At 43.7% G+C, this 23,414-nt stretch overlaps 1 protein-coding gene across 3 annotated transcripts in view; it reads left to right on the forward strand.

The window, feature by feature from the left end:
- Positions 1-7,997: 7,997 nt before the first annotated feature.
- The window catches only part of PolA2 (DNA polymerase alpha subunit B), a 136,439-nt gene continuing 121,022 nt past the window's right edge, over positions 7,998-23,414 (forward strand). Inside the window, exon 1 of one of the 3 annotated variants that reach the window (XM_068371134.1) lies at positions 7,998-8,135. Coding sequence is in view for 2 of the 3 variants with exons in the window: in XM_068371132.1 (XP_068227233.1) it covers positions 8,370-8,448 (79 nt within the window). In the remaining variant the exon portion in view is untranslated. Of the gene's footprint in view, positions 8,136-8,239; positions 8,449-23,414 lie in introns of those variants that run through there. The other 2 variants (XM_068371132.1, XM_068371133.1) reach the window with 2 other exon arrangements.

Consider the following 23,414-nt stretch of genomic DNA (forward strand, 5'->3'; position numbering starts at 1 on the left):
ATTTTATTAATTTATTTATTTATTTTACCCTTTTAATCCCTATTTATTTCACATCTAGATTTTATTGTATGAAAGTGTTACGATTTGTATTAAAGGTTAAAATGATACTAAATGTTGTGAGTGTACAGATATGATTGAATGATTTTAGTTATATAGCGCTGAATGGCCCTTGATGCCCCAGTGCTTGGCTTAATGCCTAAATCCCATATTCAATTCAATCCTTCATAGGCCCTGGCTCTTCAAAGGTGTCTGAACAAACCTTAGGGTGTGGTTATGCTTGCAAAATCTGTGTGGAAGAAGGTCATCTTGACCTTATCTAGACCCCATTCAGGACCACCTGCAACTTCTACTTGGAAGGATGTTGTGCATATATAGCCTTTTGGGAATACCAACCTGACCAGTTCGGTAATAGAGGGGTAAGAGTATGCATGCTACAGTAGAGGGGATGTTTATGTTGGAGTTCCCCTCTATTGCTGCCATGTACAGCAATCAATTCAGGATGGAACAGTGTAAAGTGCATCGAGTTTCATCACACAAGAAGACTTTGCTTTCAGTGGATATGAAGGACGCATACTTTCAAGTGCCCATTCATCAGTCCTCTCAGAAGTACCTCCAGTAGCACAGGAGGTTCAGGTGACTGGACGAAGGAAAGCTCACCAGAGCTGTTTCTTAACTTCCATCCTTCAGTCATGCAACTGTTCTCAGATACATCAAAGTAGGAGTGGGGTTTTCACCAGGACGCCCTAGTCATGTCATGTGCGGTCAGCAGAAGGAATTTATCTGCATTAATTATTTGTAGACGTTACAAGCATTTTAAAAATGGTTGAGGTATTACTCTTTAGTGTCAATGAGCTTCAACACTGAAGCAGGTTACATCAACAAGCAAGGAGGGACAGTTTACCTAGTTCTTTGCAAGTTGACACGCAAATGGACATCTGGGCAGGAAATTACTCGAGCTGTCAGCCAGATACATTTCAGGGAAGCCTATGCCTTTCTCCCACTATGTCTAATTCGGCGGCTAATCACCCAAGTATTGATCACACCAGGTCTCAAATGAACTTAGTTGCTCCCAGACAAGTTATACACCAATCTGTTAGCATCTTTAGTGCAAATTGTGGACTTGCTCATCTATCTTCACCAAAATGAGCTGCTCAGTCATGAATGTGGTAAGTTAATGCTCAGTCTTGAGCCTTATCTTCCAGTGAAGAGCATAACCTCTCTACACTCAAGACTGTCTTTTTGCTAGGAGTAGCTTTTGCAAAGGGAGTTGGTGAGATGCATCAACACACTTGTATATCCCAGAGGATTGAAAGATGACCTTTTAGTTTTGTGCCCGAATTTGTGACCAAGTCTTGTTTGAGTGTCGGCCACTCTTCCTTACCACTGGCAGCACCAAGAAAGGAAGTGCCAAAAACAGTCACTGGGTTTAAGAGACCTTTAAGGGATTACGTTTTGACCTTGGAGGGGGTTGAGGTGTCAGCTGGAACTACAGCTCATAATGTCAGTGGTATTGATCCCACTTAGACGGCAGAGAATCTGTAGTCGAACAGGTAAATCAGGAGTTTGAAAATTGCCAAATTACCTTCACAGCCTTGAATTCAAGGGAATATACTACCAGGTCCAACTGAAAAATCTAGAGGCTCAAGGTTCAATACCCTCGAACCATACAATTAAGAAGATGGTGAGTTGAAGGGCTGGTGCTTTCAATGTAACTTTTATAGTTCACTAGACATTACTTAAGGTGCTTTCTGCCTCTCTTCACCCCTAGATTTACTCTGATCCTTTCACTTTGCATCCATTCTTCCATCTTGCTGTTTAACTTTTTAAGTACAGTACTTCATAGTGCAACTAATGGATTTTCACCTAGTTTCACTGTAGTGGTGTATGTCCATGTTGACCTAAGCACCAGGCCATATGAGCCAAATCCATATTTGTTCCAATGCATTTACAAACCTTTCATCCTTTAGAATTCGGAATGTCTTCAGCAGACTTATAATGGGTATTGAATTCGTTAATGACAGGTGGTGCAGATGGGCAAGTAGCTTTTGTCTGTGACCATAACAAAAATGAATGTACTTTTGCATCCTATCCAAGGCTGTTTAATCTTTTTCATATACCTTTAGTTGAATGGTGATATCAGCTTTTTGTATGATAATGGAATGAAATACGATTGCAAGTTTGTATTGGATTTTCTTCAGTTTACATAAACTATGGTAGAGCCATTCACTTCTTCAAGGCATAATTGTTACAAGGGAAATGGAAATCTTGATACCAGCATTCCCCCTCTCTTACTTCCATGAGTAGGGGGCTGCATGTCTGACATCTGGCTTTAGGCAACCTGACAGAAACTTGGGCCGAGCTGTTGGTAGTGAATGTCCTTTTGGATGATTACCCACTGCTTTTTCTGGACCATCGGCTTCCTATCTTACATATCGAGAGAGTTTTTGCCCAATCTTCCATCATATCTGATTCCCTGGCCTTGAGGACAGAAATAGATGGAATGTTGAAGAACTTCCGTGAAGTCTTTCGAGGCGAGTCTCTGGCCTCCTACAGTAGACTCTTCCTGATAGAGAAGTCAGTTGGGAGCTGGAGAAAGTCATTGACCTTTGTTCAATGAACAATATTTTTTTGCCAAACGAATTTCAGGATAGAAACGGTATGGCCTGTGCTTAATCCCATCAAAGAAGGAGACTTCATGTTTTTATTGGATCTGAAGGAAGCGTAATTCCTAGTATTCATTCATCAGTCGTCTTGGAGGTACATCTGCTTCTCCCTGTACGGTACGGTGTACTAGTTCAAGACTGTACTTCGGAATGTGTATTGCTCCTCAGGTGTTTATTTGGGTATTCTCGCTGGTAGCAGCTTGAGCTCATTCGTAAGGGATGAATTTATTGATGTATCCTGATGATTCACTGTTCCTGGCCTTCTCCACAAGGCAGTTGCTACAAGATCAAGATCGACTTCTTGCATCTTGTCATGATCTAGGGATTGTGATAAATTGGAAGAAGTCGAATCTCATATCAATATAGAGGTTGAAGTACTGGGGCATGATGATAGACAGTACTCCCAGCTCGGTGCTTACAAAGCCTTCTTGGCAGCCTTTTTTCATTGGAGAACCTCATTACTCTCAGGTACCTTTATCAAAGATCCCTCCATTGGTGTTTAAAGGATCACTGGTCAGCCCACAGGAATCGCCCAGCCTTCCTGTTTCAGTTGGACAAGAGGCTCAGGGTGAGCCTGCTTGGTGGCTGAATAAGGAAAACCTCACCAGGGTCATCCCTCTCAACTTCCCACCTGCAGCTGTTTTCTGATGGTTGGGGTGCACACCTGGGCAACCTGGAATCAGGAGTGTGATCAAAAGAAAAGCATTTACTCATCAACGTCCTAGAAATGCAAGGAGCGTTCCTAGCCATGCAAGCACTCAAAGAATATTTGAGAAGGCACTTGGTAATGTTGATGAGCAACAGCATCATGTAATAGCCTACGTCAACAAGCAAGTGAGCAATAGCTTATCCCCCGTTTGCAAGCTGAGGAATCTGATTCACATGGGGGTGATGTTTCATGCCATAAAGTTGTCAAACAGGTATGTAACCTACTCCCGGTCAAGAGGTATGTACTAGTGGATATATTCAGTCGCCAGGGGCAGGTTGTACGGTCAGGGTGGTCCATGCAGCCTTGCAGAACTGAAATTCTTTTTGCTTTGTAAGGATCCCCAGGGATAGACCAGTTTTCCACATAGCTAAGTGGGAAACTCCCTGTGTCACACCTATTCCAGACCCATGGACAGTGTTCACAGACATCTTCCAACACCTGTAGGATTACCTGTATGCCTTCAGCTTTCCTCCATTCAGTCTGATCGCTCCACTGATCAACCGACTTGATTACGCCAGGCCTCAAGATGATGACCCTTGGGGGTTCCAGATGGCCACATGTTGAATGGTATCCTGATCTGTTAGCGCTATTACTTGAAATCCTGAGAGAACTATTCCATTGGTCCACACTTTTTTGTCAGCTGCATCTTCTGAGGGGCCACCAATTCAGAGTGAAAGGCTTTTCACGAGGTACTGCAGAAGTCTGTGACTTCAATTTCCAGTTGTTTACCAGGGAAGTGTGTCCTCTTATGCAATTGGGGTCATAGAAGGGGTAATTTTCAGGATGAGGCATCTCTGGCACAGATTGTGGATTTCCTAGTCATCTTTCACCAAGAGAAGGGCTTGTCAGTCACAGATGTCAAAGGCTACCGCTCAGCCTTGAGTACAGTGTTTTGATTGAAGAATATAGACCTCTTTTCCTTGTGGAGTTGTCTATGCTTCTCAGCCTAGAGTGGGACGTGACCCTGTTTCTCAAGGTTCGTATACATAGGTTACAAAATTTGAGCCTTTGAAAAGGTTGTCAGACAGATATCTATCCCTCAAGACTGTCATTCTGCTAATCCTTAACATCGGTGAAGAGTGTAGGCAAGTTGCATGGTCTCTTTTTAAGTCAACCACACAGGGTTGGAAGAAAATACCTTTTTGAGTTTGTGCCAGAGTTCTTGGCCACCCAGAATCTTGCAGTGCACAACCCCAGTTTGGAGTCCTCCATCCCTTCTATATGTGAAGCGATGAGTACCAATCAAGAGATGCTTTTGCATCCCTTGATGGCTTTGCAGTGCTATCTGATGAGGACCCAACACCTCAAGTCTGAGTGTCAGAATTTCTGGCTTCGTGAGACGATCTGTAGGACATAAGCCTCGACAACTGTGATGGTCAAGCTACTAGCCAAGACCAGGGCTCATGAAATCTTGGGTATAGGCCCCACCCTAACCAAGAAGAATCCTGCAGTCGACCAAGTCTTGAAGGCGTAAGTTTTGGAATGCTGAATGACCTTCACAGTTCTTTACCTACAGGAGTATACCCACAAGTCACTCAATACTTTTGTTTTTGGCCCTGTAGTGGCGGCTCAAGTAGTTGCATAGTGAGACAGATGGGACAAGAATGATCTTGTCTGTGGTAACTGTAGATGGACTGGCTCTTCTCCTTCATCTTCCCTATCTCTTGGGGATGAAGTGATCATACTATTACTCACTAGATCTGACTTGGTGCTGGTAAGCTACACTTCTGAGCTCCTTTCTTTAAAATCTAAAGAAGTGTTTCCCCAATCCTCCACAAATGAAGGGGAGAATGGCGGAATATATACCAACCCATTGATCATCATATGCCACGTATATTATTCCTGATTGCCCTCCCTTGGCCTGGGGGGGGAAAGGGATTCCTCTATTCGCCACATATGAATGTTTTTCATGCCACCAACACTCACCTTTTACCAAGTCTTAGAATCATATTTGAGTTGTGGTGACTTGCACCCAATATGACTTCTTGGGTCTCCAGTATTATTATTGTTATTGCTAGCTAAGCTACAACCCTAGTTGGAAAAGCAAGATGCCATAAGCCAGCAGGGAAAATAGCCCAGTGAGGAAAAAACAAGGGAATAACTAAACTACGAAAATAATTAGAATAAATTATTTTAAGAACAGTAACAACATTAAAATAGATATATTATATGTAAACTAAATATTCAATAAAACAAGGGCAAGATAGATAAGACAGAATAGTGTACCTTCAAGCAAGAGAACTCCACCTTAAAACAGTGGAAGGCCATGGTACATTGGCTATGGCAATACCCAATACAGTACTATTATTATTATTGTTACTTGGGAAGCTACAACCTTAGTTGGAAAAGCAGGATGCTATATGCTCGGGGGCTCCAACAGAGAAAATAGCCCAGTGAGGAAAGGAAACAGGGTTGTTTTTGGAGTGTCCTCCTAGAAGAGCTGCTTACCATACCTAAAGAGTCTCCTCTACTCATACCTAGAGGAAAGTAGCAACTGACCAATTACAGTGCAGTAGTTAACCCCTTGAGCGATGAAGAAATGTTATTTTGTAATTCAGTTGTCAGGGGTATGAGGACAGATGCAAATATGTAAAGAATAGTACAGACTATTAGGTGTAACCTATGTGTAGGCAAAGAAAAAAAATAGCTGTAACCAGAGAGAGGGAGCCAATGTAGTACTGTCTGGCCAGTCAAAGGACCAAATAACTCTAGCAGTAATGTCTCAACGAGTGGATGGTGCCCAGCCAACCAACTACCTAGTGCATATGGAGGTTTGATATACTGTGTATGGATCTATATATATATATATATATATATATATATATATATATATATATATATATATATATATATATATATATATATATATATAGTATTATAATTTACCTGGTTTATATAGGTACATGAACGGTGAAGTATTTAATCATGCATGCCTATTTTGTTATGTTCATCTTGTTGTTGTGTTATGTGGACCTATCTTGTTCATTATCTATCCAACTTGGAGTCTTTCCAAGTGTTTCGGTTATCAGCATTTGTATCTTGAAATATAAATTGTGTTCAACAAATGGTTTGCAGCCTATCTGTCAATGAAATCATCTAGTGGAATAATGTCAGATGTGACAATGTCCCTGACTGGTGAAGGTCAGACTGGGGTTCGAGTCACAATCAAATTCGTTAGTTTCATTGGTCACTGCAACTTAACCATCCTTGTGAGGGGGTGGGGTTTGGGGAAGCCCATAGGTCTATCTGCTGAGTGATCAGCAGCCATTGCCTGGTCCTCTTTGGTTCTAGCTTGGGTGGAGAATGGGCTTGGGTGCTGATCATATGTGTATATGGCAATGTCACTTTCCCTTGCCCCTACCATTCATGAGTGGCCTTGAAAGCCTTTAAACATATGCTGTTGCCATTCATGATTGATCTTTAAAGAAAAGCATGATTTGTGATGTGAATAGAATTAGGCTACCCAGTATTTATTAGGGAAGTTATGCCAGGACAGTCACCAGTTGAGTAGGGATAATGTTAATTCCATGTACTGTGGGTAGGTAATTTTGATGAATGGGACCCTTAATGAAATCAGATGAATTAATTCCCTATTATGCTAAAAATAATGTTTCTGAAAAATGACTAGACATCATAGTTTATAGTTACAGGTAACATGCAGGGCTTTTCCAACTAGAGATATAGCTTGGCTAGTAATAGTAATAGTAATATAAATAAATTTGGATTAACGTAACCTTGAAATTTTTCATGATTTAATTTACTCTTGAAATTAAGATTTTTTCATTTTCTTTGAATAATCATCATTCGGTCGTTATATACATAACCATAGCGACATTCACCAAATATCTCGTAGAGTCGACACTTGTTGATTCACACCAGTGTTGACAAATTAGTGCAAAGTGCGCTAGTTTTAGTCCATTGGCATCCAAAGTTGGCAATCACAAACGGCACATAGATTTTGTATTTTGCGCATAGCGCATTTTCTATCGCTTGTTTAATTGGTTTGGTGCATTTTTAATATATATATATATATATATATATATATATATATATATATATATATATATATATATATATATATATATATATATATATATATATATATATATATATATATATATACGAGAGAGAGAGAGAGAGAGAGAGAGAGAGAGAGAGAGAGAGAGAGAGAGAGAGAGAGAGAGAGAGAGAGAGAGAGGTTTGTTTGTGTGTAAGTTAAGGTGCAATCATTTCTTTTTAATGTGGAGAAATTGAATATCCCAAGTTGAGTTGAACTTATTCTGAACACCACTCTCTCCCCTGAAACGTCTGAAATCAGAGATGTTATTCAACGCTTGATTTCAGGGACACTCGTATTGTAACATTCACAGTAGTTTTGCAGAATATATCACTGACGGATAATTTTCATTACAAATTTTGGAAAATTATATTCCTCAAGTCTGTAGTTGATAAAGTTTGAATTTGTGTGGCAATTCTTCTTTAAGGCAATCAGTGTACCTGATTGTACTGTATGTCAGCCATATAATTCGTATAACAGACCCGTATCCAGCATTCGCAACAATTGCATTGTTGCAACTGACTTTATTGTTGTTCGTTCATCTTTAGTGCGAATTATATCATCATTAAAATACATATAGGCTATAGGGAGAAAATTCTCCCTAGCGCATTTCTAGCGCAACTGACCTCAATCTAGCTCATTTATGTCTAACACAGTTAGCAACGCTGATTCACATCGTCGTAAAAAGGGCCGACCATTTAAACAGGTAAAGTATATCTACAAATTACCTAATTATTTATATGTAATCTTTGCAATACCTACAAATATTCCTACAAGTAAAATGAATATAACAGTATCGTAATGTACCTTTATTCTGATCAGCTGATTGATGGCGGGAAACTTCCTTGAGTTGATGTAAACAACAAACAAAAGATTTCTTCCTCGAAAAGAAATTTTAGAATTTTTATATTAGTGTATTGTTCTGTTTTTGTTAGTGATAATGACTACGGCTGAACAACTAAAAGAAGATTTTGAGACCTATGGCATAACTTTATCAGATAATAAGCTCGTGGAAAAATGTAAGTTGGGTGAGGTTGTAGGTTACGGCGAAGTTGAAAGTAGGCTTAATTAAACCAAAACTATTTTTAATTGAGTACAATTTTTGGCAAATTTGGCATATCCATTTTGAAGTATTATTCCACTAGAAATTATTTTTTATTGCTGTTTCTTGGTATACTCGGGCTCGTTATTCTATCTAATTTTCTTCCCCTTGTTTTCTTTAAGTTTTTATAGTTTTTATAGGAAATGTTTATTTTAATGTTGTTGCTGTTCTTAAAATATTTTATTTTTCCTTGTTTCCTTTCCTCACTGGGTTATTTTCCTTGTTGGGGCCTCTGGACTTATAGCATTCTGCTTTTCCAACTAGAGTTGGAGCTTAGCAAGTAATAATAATAATAAGAATAATAATAATAATAATAATAATAATATGGGGTTCACGTTAACACGTAGGCTATATTTAGTAACCTATGTAGGACAGGGGACTGTAAATTGATGTAAATTTCAGTGTTCATTCAAATAAGAGCAGTTGTAGGAGGTTTGGTCATAGGTCAAAATTTTGGGGTGTATGCATGATAGGGGTCACATGTATGTACTATTATGTCTAACTTAGAATACTGTAGTATAAGGGGGGGGAGTGTCGCAGGTGGCGTAGGCTCCCCCTATTAGGTAAATATGTAAGGACACGGCTTTTAGGTTAGGTTAGGTTAGGTTAGGGGGGAAAGTTTATGTTAGTTGATGTCCATTTTTAATGAATGCATGAGGAACTGGTTGCTGATATACGAAGTCTCCAAAATTGTAAATATTTACTGTAAGAATATTTGTTATGAAATAAAGTGTTCTTGGAGTCTTTTTAGGTAGTTTGAACTGTTCTGATGCTAATAATTGGGGAAAAATATGTATTTTAAAAATTTTAGATATTTTAAAATCCTATCGGATATGAAGGATAAAACGGATTTTGAGCGAAGCGAAAAATCTATTTTTGGGTGAGATAGCCATGGCGTCCTGATGGAAGGTTCCTTTTTGGTAGCTTCCTTGGGTATAAGACGACTAAGATATTCCCAGAGAATTTAACCACAGGTTATCACAGAATTCTAACTTCTGGAGCGAGTATCTCAAAGGTTTCCCTTTAAGACATCGTATATCAACAGGGGACGCATGTCTGAACGCGCCACATAGCTATCTTCACCCCGAACAGAGTTAATGCTTCGGTGTGTAAGGGTTGAGAATAGCTGGGAGCCGCTCCACAGCCAATCTCACTCGTGGCTACTACTGATACTCGAGACGTAAACAAACGGGCGCCATTGCTCAAATGACGTCACGCCCGTCTTCATCCTGAAGCCAGTTGCTGCCCATCACCATGATACAGTAGAACAGGGTGGGATCTAAAACTGGACGAAGTAGCAGGGAGGGTCCATCAGGACGCCATGGCTATCTCACCCAAAAATAGATTTTTCGCTTCGCTCAAAATCCGTTTTTTGGGCTCAAGCCATGGCGTCCTGATGGAAGAGTACCAGAGAATCAATGTATCGTGGTAGATTTTCCCCTAATAGTAAGTGCCAAGGCATTGACAAAACAGCATAGTAATCTTTGATAAAGAACCATAGGGAAGAAGCATCCTGCCCCCCTTGGCAGTGAAGTTCCCATGGGCTATGCCGACGTCAAAGTGGTATTGAAGGGCTATTCATCCTGATAGAAGAACTTGAAGAACTTGGAGATGAAGCTGAATGTTTGGTATTTGTATAGGAACATTCTGAAAATTAGACCAGTGATGGTTGGGCACTGTGTATTGAGAGTGATGGTTCATCTCCCGGGTATCAAAAGTAAGTATTCGTGTTGGAACCTTACATAATCAGAGTGAATATAAATTAAGAGTAAGCATCTTAATTTCTTCATAACCATAAGGAAAAGGGGGGATAATAAAACTATGACAGGCATGTATTTCATAGTAAGTAGGAGCTGATTGAGACGCACAGGTAATAAAATAGAAATTTTATTTCACAAATGCAGAAATTAAATAATTTACAGCAATAAGTAAAGTTCATTTACAGTAATTATAATGTACATAGAAATAAAGGCTTGCTCTTGAATCTGAAAAGGAATTTCAAGATTATTAGTAGGTACTCGTTCTCGAGGAACGCAAGTCTTTGATTAAAAAACACATCATGCTCAGGGCATGCGGCACTTGTGTGACAACTATGACATTTCACCTGGGATAAGAACAGTTATAAAAGCACTAAGTGTTTTTCGACATCACTATGAATCGCTCGAGGGTCAACATAGGCACCCGAAGAGTTAGAGTCCCAAGTAACTCACTGTTCTACGCAGAGTTAGGTGCAGGTTTCATAACACTACCTACGGCTACCACAAAATGTTTGACTTCGTGCACTTGTTTCGCATAATGTTTAAAGAAAACTCGCGAGGACTTCCAGCCCGTGAAATTTTTAAGGCTTTCAAAGTCCATGCTCTGAAAGAAATTCAGAGATGATGCCACTTTTCTAGGATCATGACCAGCGGGTGTACTGTTCGGATCTGCTCTGCGAATGAAGTAGGTGATTTTCGCTCTTAATTGTTTCAGTGACAGGTCGCTGCCCGATGTTTCTCCTTTGAAGAGTTGGCCTCCACCAAAGTTTGAAGTTCTGCGAAGATAGACCTTGAGGCTCTCTACTGGACATAGAGAGGCATCCTCCTTCAGGGGGCATATTCTCCAAGGGCCCCATCTTTTGGTGGGTAATTCATTTTTGGCAAGAAACGTCGGATCAGGGGAGAGGGTAACTTCTCCTGTATCGGTAAACAGGATGTGTCCTTCTTCTCTTGATAATGCCACTATTTCGCTGACTCGAGCTCCTGAAGCGAGAGCAAAGAGAAATATAACTTTCTGAGTCAGATCCTTGAGAGGGCATGAATCATTGTCCAAGTTGGAGGCGAAATGGAGTACCTTGTCTAGTGACCAGGAGATCGGTTTCGGTGGGGGTGCTGGACGTAGGCGAGCACATGCTTTCGGTAGTTTGTTGAAGATGTCGCTGGACAGATCAATTTGGAAAGCATATAGAATTGGTCTAGTCAAGGCCGATTTGCAGGTTGATATCGTATTGGCTGCTAATCCCTGTCCATGAAGGTGAATAAAGAAGGACATGCAGAAATCAATCGTGATTTCTTTAGGATTTTTTGTCTTGACAAAGGAGACCCATTTCCTCCAGGATGATTCATATTGCCGTCTTGTGGATTCGGTCTTGTATTCCTCTAGGAAGTCCAGACTTTTCTTCGAGATCCCAAACCTCTTCTTTGCGGCTAGGGAGAGAAAATCATGAGATGAAGGTCCTTGATTTTCGATGATGAAGCGAAGACAGTCGACTTCTGTACTTGTTGAGAGAGAACTGGGCCCGGGAGAGGGATCAGCTTGGGCTGCAGCTCCAGGACCAGGGGGTACCAGTTGCTCCGAGGCCACTTGGGAGCCACTAGGGCCGCTGTCCCTTTGAAGGTTCTCAGTTTGGAGAGGACTTTCAACAGAAGGTTGGTGGGGGGGAACAGGTAGATCTTGGACCATCTGTTCCAGTCCAGTGACATGGCATCCACTGCTTCTGCTTTGGGGTCCTCGTACGGGGCCACATACCGAGGAAGTTGATTGTTGTCGCTCGTTGCAAAGAGATCTATCTGAAGTTCTGGGACTTGGTGAGAGATGAAGGAGAACGATCTTGCGTCTAGAGACCATTCCGACTCTATCGGGTTTGTCCGAGATAGAGCATCCGCTGTCACGTTGCGGAATCCTTGTAGGTGAACTGCAGACAGGTGCCACTTCTTCTTCTCTGCCAGACGGAAGATTGGGAGAAGCACCTGATTTATCTGGGGCGATCTTGAGCCTTGGCGATTGAGACAACGAACTACCACCGAGTTGTCTAGGGTTAGACGGATGTGGATCGAGGGCGGCGGGGATAACTTCTTTAGGGTTAGAAGGACCGCCATGGCCTCCAAGATGTTTATGTGGAACGTCTTGAACAGGGGAGACCAGGTGCCTTGAGCCTGTTTTTGGTGGGAGTGACCTCCCCAACCCTCCAGCGAAGCATCCGTGTGGATGTTGAGTGATGGAGGAGGGTGTTGGAGAGGAATGGACCTTTTCAGGGCCTTTTCTTCTGACCACGGCTTTAGGAGAAGTCGCAGTCTGTTTGGAAGCCGTCTCTTGAGGTCTCTTCGAGCGATGGATGCCGAACGTCTCCAGACTCCCGCGGCATCCTTTAGCTGTGCGCGAAGCACTGGGTTTGTCACTGAGGCGAACTGTAGAGAGCCTAGAACTCGTTCCTGCTGGCGTCTTGAAATGCGTTTGGATTTCAGCAGTCGCTTGACAGACCCTGCTATTTCCTTCCTTTTCTTCTGGGGGATGGAAAGGCGGTGTGACTGAAGGTTCCAGTGGATTCCCAACCACTGGAACTTCTGAGCTGGAGAGAGGCGAGATTTTTTCTTGTTGATCTTGAATCCCAGGTGTTCTAGGTACTGAGTGACTTCGTTGCAAGATTTTGCACAATCTTCGGGCAATGGAGCCCAGACTAGCCAGTCGTCGAGGTAGGCCATCACCTGGACGTTTCGTAGGCGGAGTTGTTGTACTATGGCATCCGCCAGTTTTGTGAAGATCCGAGGGGCCACGTTGAGGCCGAAGGGCATGGCCCGGAAGGCGTAGCTTTTCCTTTGGAGTCGAAATCCTAGGTAGGAGGAAGCGTGATGGTTCATTGGAACATGCCAGTAGGCATCCGCCAGGTCTATGGAGACCGTGTAGGAACCTCGAGGCAGAAGGGTCCTTATTTGTTGAAGCGTCAGCATCTTGAACTTGTCGTTCGCTATGAACTTGTTGAGGGGGGATAAGTCCAGAATGACTCTGAGTTTGTCTGAGTCTTTCTTGGGGACACAAAACAGTCTCCCTTGGAACCTGGTGGACTTTACCTTCCTTATCACCTTCTTGTTCAAGAGATCTAGAACATATTCTTCCAGAAGGGGGGTTGATTGTTGGAAGAATTGCTGGAAGATTGGGGGTGGTTGAGTCCAACTCCAGCCTAGACCCTTCTTGACGATGCTGTGTGCCCAGGGATCGAAGGTCCAACGATCCTGGAATTGGCGGAGTCTTCCTCCCACCGGAAGCACTTCATTGCTTCTGGTGTCCCGAGGGCTTGCTGCCTCGGCCGCTAGCTCCCTTTCCTCCTCTGCCTCTGGAGGGACGGCGAGAGGCGTCTTTGCTTGCACCCCTGTATGAGCCTCTACCTTTGGCACGAAAGGTAGTTGACTGTTGCTCGAAGGCAGGGGTGAAGACCGGTGACTGTGACAACACCGGTTGGGGGACCAATTGAAAGGTCTGTTGTGGTTGGGCAACCACTTGGGAGGTAGCGGGTCCCGGAAACTGACGTCTTTGTTGACGTTGCTGGGGTTTCTGTTTTTGGGATTTCCTCTTAGGCTGAGGTCCGTCGTCCTGAGAGGGTTTCCTTTTCCTGGACATGCCCCACTTGTGGAGAAGGTTCCTATTCTCCGTGGCGGCTCTGTCGGTGATTTCCTTCACAAGGTCAGAAGGAAAGAGGTGTTTTCCCCAGATGTTGGAGGAAATCAGTCTCCGGGGTTCGTGTTTCACGGTGGCACCTGCAAACACGAATTCACGACAGGCTCTTCGAGCCTTTATGAAGTGGTACAAATCCTTCATTACGGTCATCAAGTGGGATTTGGAGAGTACCATGTAGTGGTCTGGTACTCTGGTGTCACAGGCCATAACTTCGAGTTGGACTTGATGAGATAGGGATGCTGCAAGCCTCTCCTTCGTATCTTGTTCCCGACGAAGGAGGTGATCGTTGAGCTTAAGGAGGTCTTCATTAAACTGACGTCCGGCGACGTCAGGATCGAGCCTTCCCACGACGAAAGTATGTTGGACATCTTTCCAGTGTCGAGCGTCAGGGGGAGTAACTATGGAGAAGGGTCTGCACTCCTCCAATGCAGGGCAGGCTTTCCCTTCATCCGCAGCTTTAAGGCATGCAGCTAAGGCCTTTTCCAAGAATGGAAGAACCGCACTTTCAGGTGCGACATAAGTAGGGTGCTTCTTGCTCAGGGCCGGAAGCTTAGAGCAGGTAAAGCCTCTACTCTTGAATGCGGCGGCTAGAATAGCCTGGGCCTTTGCGAGATCGAACACTATCTCTTCCTTAGGTTCGGTCTCTTCCTTCGAGGCAGGTTCGGAACGAAGACGGACGTAACAGTCCGGGTAGGCCTCAAAGTTTGGGAAGAACTCCACGTCTTCCAAAGGGACCGTGCCGATCTTATCACTGACGAAGATCCTGCCGGTCGCAATAACCATATGCTCAGCATACCTCCACGGGTTGGCATGTGAGCAAGCGGGGAGATCCTTAACCGAAATCCTCTTCGGTTCTCTGGATCCCATCATGGACCTGATGAACTCCTGGTTCTCCTTCAACCTGTCGTCCATGACGGATCTAATCAGTCGGATCATTTCTTGAGTAAAAGAAGAAGGATCCGGGGTCGAGGAGGTAGACGGAATAGACATTTCCGACGGTGTAGGAGTAGGAGCGGGGATGGAAGGAGGAGCAACCTCTTGCTCCGACTCGGCGTATTCCACCTTGTCTTCTTCATCTTCGGCTCCTTGAGCCATAAGCGTTTTCTCCGTGTCTTCCGAGACATCCGAAATCTGTTCGTCATCTTCGGAATCCAAACGGCACTCGTGCATGGACTGAGCCATGACTACATCAGGTTCCACTGTAATTTGGACAGTGGGGATCACGTCTTTGGGTATTACTGAATCAGGGGAGGCCTTAGGGAACAAAAGTGACCTCAATTCTTCGGTGGCCAGGTAAGGTCCGGTGGCATTTTTCTGGAAGCCACGCACCCACTTGCGTAGCTTTTCACGAGAAATGTCTCTGACCTCCGCTGAGGGAGGGTTATGGAAGGCTTCAACTAGGTGAGCCTGACAGACCGTACAGTTCAGTGGATTCCAAAACTTCAGATCCCCTTTCTTGTCTGCACAAGGGGCGTGAGTCCTGCAAGCCGTATGCCCGTAAAACTGCGGGCGTTTCACAGCGCAGAAGGCGAAATCACACTTCATCTGCTCCTCCTGTGGAAGAAAAAGAAAATGAGTATGGGGGAGTCATAAGAATGGCTCTTAAACTAAGTTAATATTAATTATTAATTTTAACTTAAAGAAGGGTGTGATGCATAGAGGTTGAAATAGTAAAGGAGAACATACTCCATGCATCTCGCCCGGCTGGTTACCGTAAGCTTGGTCCTTGGATAATCCGAGCGACCGAAGGCACCGGATAGAGTTCCTTTGAGTTCTATAGGGTAATGGAATTCCGTGGAAAAAACCCAAGGGTAAGATTGGGACCGAGATCATTCGGTCCCAAGCTAGGGGCTAGAAGGCCTCCTTTTAAGGTAACTGCTTCCGGCAACCAGCCGTGCTAAGATGCACGCAGCATGCTGGAATTTAGAAGAATGCAAAGAGACAGCATGATCACTAACAGAACAGTACCAAGGTACTGATCTTAATAGTAGAAACAGCCTATCTGTTTGCGGTATAGGGCTATCATTGTCATATGATAGCTAGAAGAAGGGGGTGCAAGTATTCTTGACGCCTCCGGGGGTTTCCGGCAAGCCGCCGGCATGCCGGAGTTCGCTCCAGCAGAGTTTCTGGCATTAGGACAGACAATGTTTAAAGTCAGTCATATACCAGGTTGGCGGCCGCCGGTACAACGGCGGCACGTCGGCAGGGGAGCGGCGGCTCCGGCAGTCGGAGGATGCCGGATTGGTGACTGGGATAAGGATGGTTAAAGCGGAACCGGATTGCCGGCAGTAGATGCCGGCACTCCGGCGGCCGACCGGCGAGCGGACGACAAGCTAGGAGAAGGAGAGCCGCCGGTAGTAGCCGGCGGCAGTCGGCAGTCCCCCGGTACACGGGGGGCTGGTGGCAAGGTTAGGGAGAGTCACCAAGGTAGGAGGCAGGTATTGCCGACAGTAGAGGCGGCAAGAGACCGGCACCCGGATAGGGAGAGAGACTGGGGGGAGGGAAGGAATGCAGGAAGTTCCGTCATGGACTCCGGACATCCCCCCCCTCCCCTGAGAGGGTGTACCCATGATAGAGGCAGGCTCTAACATCCAGGAGCAGGGGTCACTGAGGACCGGGAGCAAGGTAGCCCAAGGGAGGGCTAGGGGACACCCAAAGGGGGGGGAGACTCCCATATGCAGAACCATTCTAGCAACTAACCCCATAGGACACTATGAAGGTATATGTACCAGAGCGGACTGCACATGGAAGCTCGGGTAGCCCTACTACTCCACCCTAAGGAGGAGTTGTAGGACAGGGGACAGATGGGTATAGACTAACCTAAGCATAGGCTAGGCTATACAAGAGATAGGTGGGGAAGGGAGAAGAGAGAAGTCTTCCAAGGAAGGGTTTCTGTACCAGAGCGGCCACTAGGGAAAGGGAGGACACTCCCTAACCTAAGATAAGGCAGATCGGCTAAAACGGTGCATGAGTACAGTTTCAGCATGGAACAGAGAAACCTTCCTAACCCAACCTAGAGCAGGGCTAAAAGTCCTGAACTAGGAAAGGAAGAAGACATATCGCTATCGCAGGAAAGTCATAGACAATCCTAGCCATAGAGGTAGGGCTAGCCTAACCTCACTCTCGGACGCAACCCTAAGGGAGGTTCATTCCCTTAGGGAGGACAGAGAGGCGATATATACTCTATTAGACATCTGATCCCTTTACTCAGAAAAGGAATCAAGGCTAATTAGAGGGAATGCCAAGGCAGGGGATGAAGGAAGAATATAGGGGTCCTACAAGTAGGTTAGGTTAGAAAGAGTCACTGACTAACCTATCCCCTATATGGTCCCTGAAGGCGAAAAACATTTGCATCACGGTCAAAAGTATTGTAAAATAATGCCACTATCTTCATAACTTAGCCTAGGATCACTAATAAATCATGCATGAACACTTGTATGTAGGCTCTCTGGCCTGGGGGCTATAGTAGCCGACTGGTATGAGGTCAATCGATGACCGATAAAAAGCGTCGAAACACGATATAAAAGTTCCTAGCTATGAAGACTAAATAAACTAATGTATTCGATTAGTAAATAAGGCCGGAAGCGTTGTTGTGGCTAACTAAATAAGGCATGCATAACAACAACGACGCCATAAAATGGCGGGTCCGGTAGAGGCACAGCTCTGCCACAAAACAGCAATTATCTCGGAAAGTAATATTTACTTTACGGTCAGAGCTTAACTAAACAATACTGGAACCTTGTACTCAACTTTCCAGAAGAAGGCGAGGCTGAAGGTAACGACATAACGTAGATGCAAAACGATAAAGGTAACACAGGGAAAATCCGTCTAAGTAGGGCAGCTACTAAACAAAGGATGAAGACGGGCGTGACGTCATTTGAGCAATGGCGCCCGTTTGTTTACGTCTCGAGTATCAGTAGTAGCCACGAGTGAGATTGGCTGTGGAGCGGCTCCCAGCTATTCTCAACCCTTACACACCGAAGCATTAACTCTGTTCGGGGTGAAGATAGCTATGTGGCGCGTTCAGACATGCGTCCCCTGTTGATATACGATGTCTTAAAGGGAAACCTTTGAGATACTCGCTCCAGAAGTTAGAATTCTGTGATAACCTGTGGTTAAATTCTCTGGGAATATCTTAGTAGTCTTATACCCAAGGAAGCTACCAAAAAGGAACCTTCCATCAGGACGCCATGGCTTGAGCCCAAAAAGCCAATTTTTAAAGGGAATAAATAGTTAAAAAAGAAAAAAAATTGGCACCAACTAACCTAACCTAGGAAGCATATCTTTACCTACTGGGGGGAGCTATGCACCCTGTTACCCGCCTCCCGTAGACTGCTCTATCCCTTTCTTACCCCAAGACTGAGAAATGAAGTAAAAACAACATACATTTCACATAAGCTACCCTACCTTACCTTAACCTAGCTAAACTAGAAAATTGTATGTGTCTGCACATTATACATGCTATCCAAATAACATAACCTTACTTTTCTTAGAACACATGGTCCGTATCCATCTGCCTAGTCTTAGCCTCTTAGGAGTTCACTCTTCTCTTTTGGACTCTCCCACCTAACCCGACATAGGACGCTAGAACTTTATTTGGTAAATAAATATTATAATTTCTATCCAATACATGAATCATGTATTTCTCATATTTGTTATCTTTGTTTTATCCATTTCTGACCATGATTATTGGGGCAAACCCAACCGTTCATGCGTTTTCCTACTCCCCAGTGTACATTAATAACAATTATGGGAGATCCCATTTGGAAATCAAGATTTTGGGTGGGGAAATGCCAAAATCAAGTGATATGCAGCAATAGAAATGCGTAATAAGCACAAGATAACCAGTTGAAAAATTTTTCGGTTTATTGAGTGGTGTGAAGTGAAATTATCGTAATTACCTAGGTTGATATCAGGTTTTTCAGATAATCATTACTTCATTGCTCCACTGTTCTGGCCAGTGGTACATGGGTATGCTATGCATACCATCAACATGGGTTGCTATTAAAGTATGAGAATTACTTTTAATTTATATCACATTCTTCAAAGGGTTTTTGTCCCGCTGTGGCATGCTTCACTCACAAATAAACATTATCTTATTGCATTCAGTTCTGGCATGCAGTACAGGGTGAGCTACACACGACAGTGTGGGTCATTATTTCAGGAATATTTGTTCCTATACAAAATACAAACCCTTTATTATAAATAGGGATATTACGTCAGCAAAGCTGAAATGACCCTTAGACTTTTAGCAAGGTAAACATAGTTGGTTACTAGGAGGTGGGTAAGCCCCACTCACCTGACAGGTAGAGCAACGCTCACTCAGACTCACGGCTACAGCTGCGTAAACGTGTACAGTATGTCCATTGTATTAGTCTGCGAGAAAAAATTTTGTCCCCATTCATATTCTTTATAGAAAAATACTAATGAAACTGGCACGCTCTGCAGAAGATGGTCTCGCTGCACCGATAAACTACCAACACAGTCATCACATGATTTTTTTCACCAGTATGTTCCACATTTGCTCGCATCCCATTCCCGGCTCAAACCTGAACTCTTTCACTTGCACTGCAGTAGACATACCAGCATCACCTTATGTCTTTAGCAATGTTCTGCAGTAATTATAAGGTTGTGACTGCTTGTTGTTTTATATAATTGTAATAGCTTTTCTATTGTTCATAGCTTTTCTATTGTTCACCTTCAAGTTAACAGTAAGTGCAGCATCTAAACAATGGCTCCAAGATAATTAAGAAGGAAAGAAGAGGATTATTACCGTAGAGGTGAAAAAAAAATGTTGAGAAGCACGATAGAGGTATATATTGGGTAGACCTGGCAAAAATGTACAATTCTGGTGGAGAAATCAAAGCTATTGATGCTGTAAAAGGATTGGTGACATTGATGAAACAACAACTATGTGTTTTTTTTAAGGTTCATGGATTTAGACTCATACATGCCCCAGCAAGTGTTCAACTACAACGAGACTGGTCACTTTTGGAAGAAGATCCCCAGGAAAATCTTCATTACTGCAGAAGAGAAAGCAATTTCCGGTCACAAACCCATGAAAGACAGTCTTGCCTTGTTCTGTGCTAATGGCAGCAGGGATTACAAAATCAAACTGCTCCTGGTGAATCACTTGGGGAATTCATGAGCCATTTAGAAGTGCGGAGTCCAGTAAAAGCAATTGAATGTTATGTGGAAGTCGAACAACAAGGCTTGGATGACACATTTTGTCTGTGGAAAGGGTTCAATGAGGGTTTTGATTTCAAGGTAAAAAAAGTGTCTCATGAACAAGAACTTCTCACTCCAAACCTTGTTGCATATGGACAATGATGCTGCTCATCCTCCAACCATTGAAAACGATGGAGGAATTCAAGTTCACCAAAATAAAGTTCCTGCTGCCCAATATCACTTCAATTCTCCAACCCATGGATCAGTGGGGATCTAACACACTCTCCGAGAGTTTCAGAAAGAAAATTTGTTCTGAGATTAATACAAACCCTCGTTCTTTACATAGGAGTATGATTTCAGTGAAGTTGGAACAACTGCTGTTAAAACTTTGAACGAGCTGTGAACAACCATATATAGTAGGTTGTTATCAGTTGATAGCGGGAAAGCATCACCTCCCCGCTCACTCACTACATCTCCACTTTGATTTCGGCAGTCGGTGGAGACAGACCTCTGTTCCTGCTGCCTGGCCACTTAGAAAAATTCCAGTCGTACTCTTGGTCTGTTTCTGATTAATGCTGTAGCATCTTGGGGATACTGTCCATTAGTTGGTAATTTGATTTTTTCTCGCACAGATGTCAAGTTTTCTTTAACTCCATAGGTTGGCTAATGGTAAAAGCTCCTCGTCGCCTTCTTGGTGTTAGAGTTCCTTGAAGTCTTAGGATTGGACGCCTATATGAAGAATTGTGTTTCCGTCTGTCTTTTCTCTGATTTTAAGGTTTACCGACGAATACATGAGCAACAAGCTTCCTAGCAATTGCTGTTGATTCAACATTTCAACCTCAGTTATTGGAAGCCAATTGCTTCGCAATTACAGTACTTAAATGATCAAATTCTTTTAGCGTGCCTGTCCCGCAGGGTATCGCTCAGGTGATCTTTCTCACTGTTCATTCGTCAGCCTTTATTTGCCCGAAGTGACACTCAGATGAGCATTTCCCCGGCGTGCTTACCCCTCGCGGTGAGTTCAAGCCTATTCTTTCCGGAGTAGCACTCAGGCGAGTGGTTTTCCAGCTCTGTCACCAGTTGGGGCAAGTTGACATGAGGAAGAACTTGCCTGTTCACAGCTGATAACGATTGAGTGAGAGAAAACAGAACTTTTTTCTCTTTTAAACAAGTAGTCTTTGAAGACCGGTTTTTAGTCTTGTGTTTTTAAATAGATACTCTTACTGTTTTTTTTTTTTCCCATTGGGAAAGATAGAATTAGTCACTCATAGAGGACGTAGAAATCTACAATGGTTTCTCCGTGACAGTCCATGACTACGACCATCTTGGCACTATTCCACTCTTTTTTCTTTGCGAGCAAATGTGGGAACGACACTCCAATGCGAGAAGCTTTGGATCGTTTCCGCAAACATTTACAGAATGTTTCCACTTCAGCTTGTTTTTGCTGCTCTATTTAGCGATTGCTCGCTGTTCAAGTAGCTCTTTTTCTCTAGTTTGTTCTTTCATTAGAGCTCTACAAGGTGTACTACTATGGGGCTTCACACCTAGTTTTATGAGAGCAGTATGACATAAGTAATTAAAAGCAAGTTACAGTTGTTCAGGTGGTTTGTTTGTCACTGATCGTGGACAGGCATATCTTTTAACTACTCTTGATTAGTTATACAACCTTTCAGTTGTCTGCCCAGGGGAGTAGTTCAGTACTTGTAACCTTTCTTCGCCCTTGTGATCGGCGAGCAGATGGGAAGCTGGCTGCCGGAAGATCGTCAACTACTGCAGCCGGAGAAACATTCCTAAGGGAAGAAATAAATGGCTGTGGATTAGGAGACGATGATGCTTCAGGATGGTGAAAGGGCTCCTTATCAGTAGGAGGCCGTTGGGATGGGGAAAGAAGGACCTTTCAAATGCCCAGGGCGAAAGAAGCCATAGGCAAAGGGTTCTTCTTAGCCCCATGCTGAAGGAGCGGCAGAAGTGCTTCCTTCGAAAGGGAAGCAGAAATCCCCTAGGACGGCCATGCTTGCAATACATCTGCAAGAGAGAAGGGCACCCTGACAGCTGGAGGAGAAGGTGCCTCGCTAGGGGTAGCAACAACTCCCCTGGTGCTCCGAGGTTGCCCAAGAGTTAAAAGGTCTGGAATCCTACTCAATCGTTCACTGGAGGAAGACAAGCGAGGAGGAGCTCCAGAAAGAGATACGGAAGTGGGTGAAAAAGCTTGGGGTCTCTTCGCCCCCGAGGAAGACCCTGAGGGAGAACGATTGCGCTTAACTTCCTTCTTCTTGCTCCACCCGAATCTCTTCCACTGGGAGGCAGACCACTCCCTACACTTGTCACAGGGCAAGTCCTGCTCGCAACAACGCACTACGGGTTGGACACAATGAGTGAGGGTCAGTCTCAGTCGAGGATATGAAGGTCCCGAAAGGGAGACTCTCGCCATCAGGGCAGGTTCGCATGGGAGCGTCAATGAAGAAGCGCAATCACATCTGATAAAAGAAAGGTGAGCGTCAATGTCTGTGGCTAAATCTTGAGGAGGAATGAGAGAGGAGACAACCACTCTCTACTAGCCAAAAATAAAAAGTGACTAGCTCACTGATCTGTGAGTATATAGTGTTTATAGGTGGCTGGGTACCCCTGGTCGCCACCTATCCAGTGTCTGGGTAGGGTTGCCACCTCGCACCAAAAGTTCGATTGGCTACCTTCCAGCTACACGGAAAGATAATTCACATAGATAACTCTTGGTTTGTATTACTTAGGGAAAAATACAAATTATCTCCAAATTTGTCATTTTTCTTCTGGCTAATACAGCCCTGAGTATAGAAGTAAGTAAAAGGTTAGTAAATCCTACACAATTCTAACCTGAGCAGGTACTCAGGTTTGTAATGCAAAGTGAAAAGAAATGCATTTACTTCCCAAGGGCTTTAACATGCAGTTTGCCTATTTAGTAGTTACACATGCGTAAGTATGATCGGTTCAGTGTGATGATGCTAAGTCAGCTCAGTGTAATGGTGGATGCTGATCGCTAAAGGAAATTGTAGCAACACATGCAAACTTAGTATATCCCCTGAATATGGATGGCATGAAAAGATCATAGTATTCCACAATTTTCTCCTCCTCGAAGGATGGGTTTCCTCTTTATGATGTAACGACATGTGGGAGGACACCTACAGCCTGGATAAAACATGGCGGAAGTTACGTGTTGGAGTTTGAGACTGGGAACACAGACCTCGCTCACATTCCTCACTCGCATGACTTATCGCTGCACACAGTGACCTTTTACCTGAGAGTTGCTGG

This window comes from Palaemon carinicauda, chromosome 3 (assembly GCF_036898095.1).
Source record: "Palaemon carinicauda isolate YSFRI2023 chromosome 3, ASM3689809v2, whole genome shotgun sequence".
NCBI classification, from domain to species: domain Eukaryota; kingdom Metazoa; phylum Arthropoda; class Malacostraca; order Decapoda; family Palaemonidae; genus Palaemon; species Palaemon carinicauda.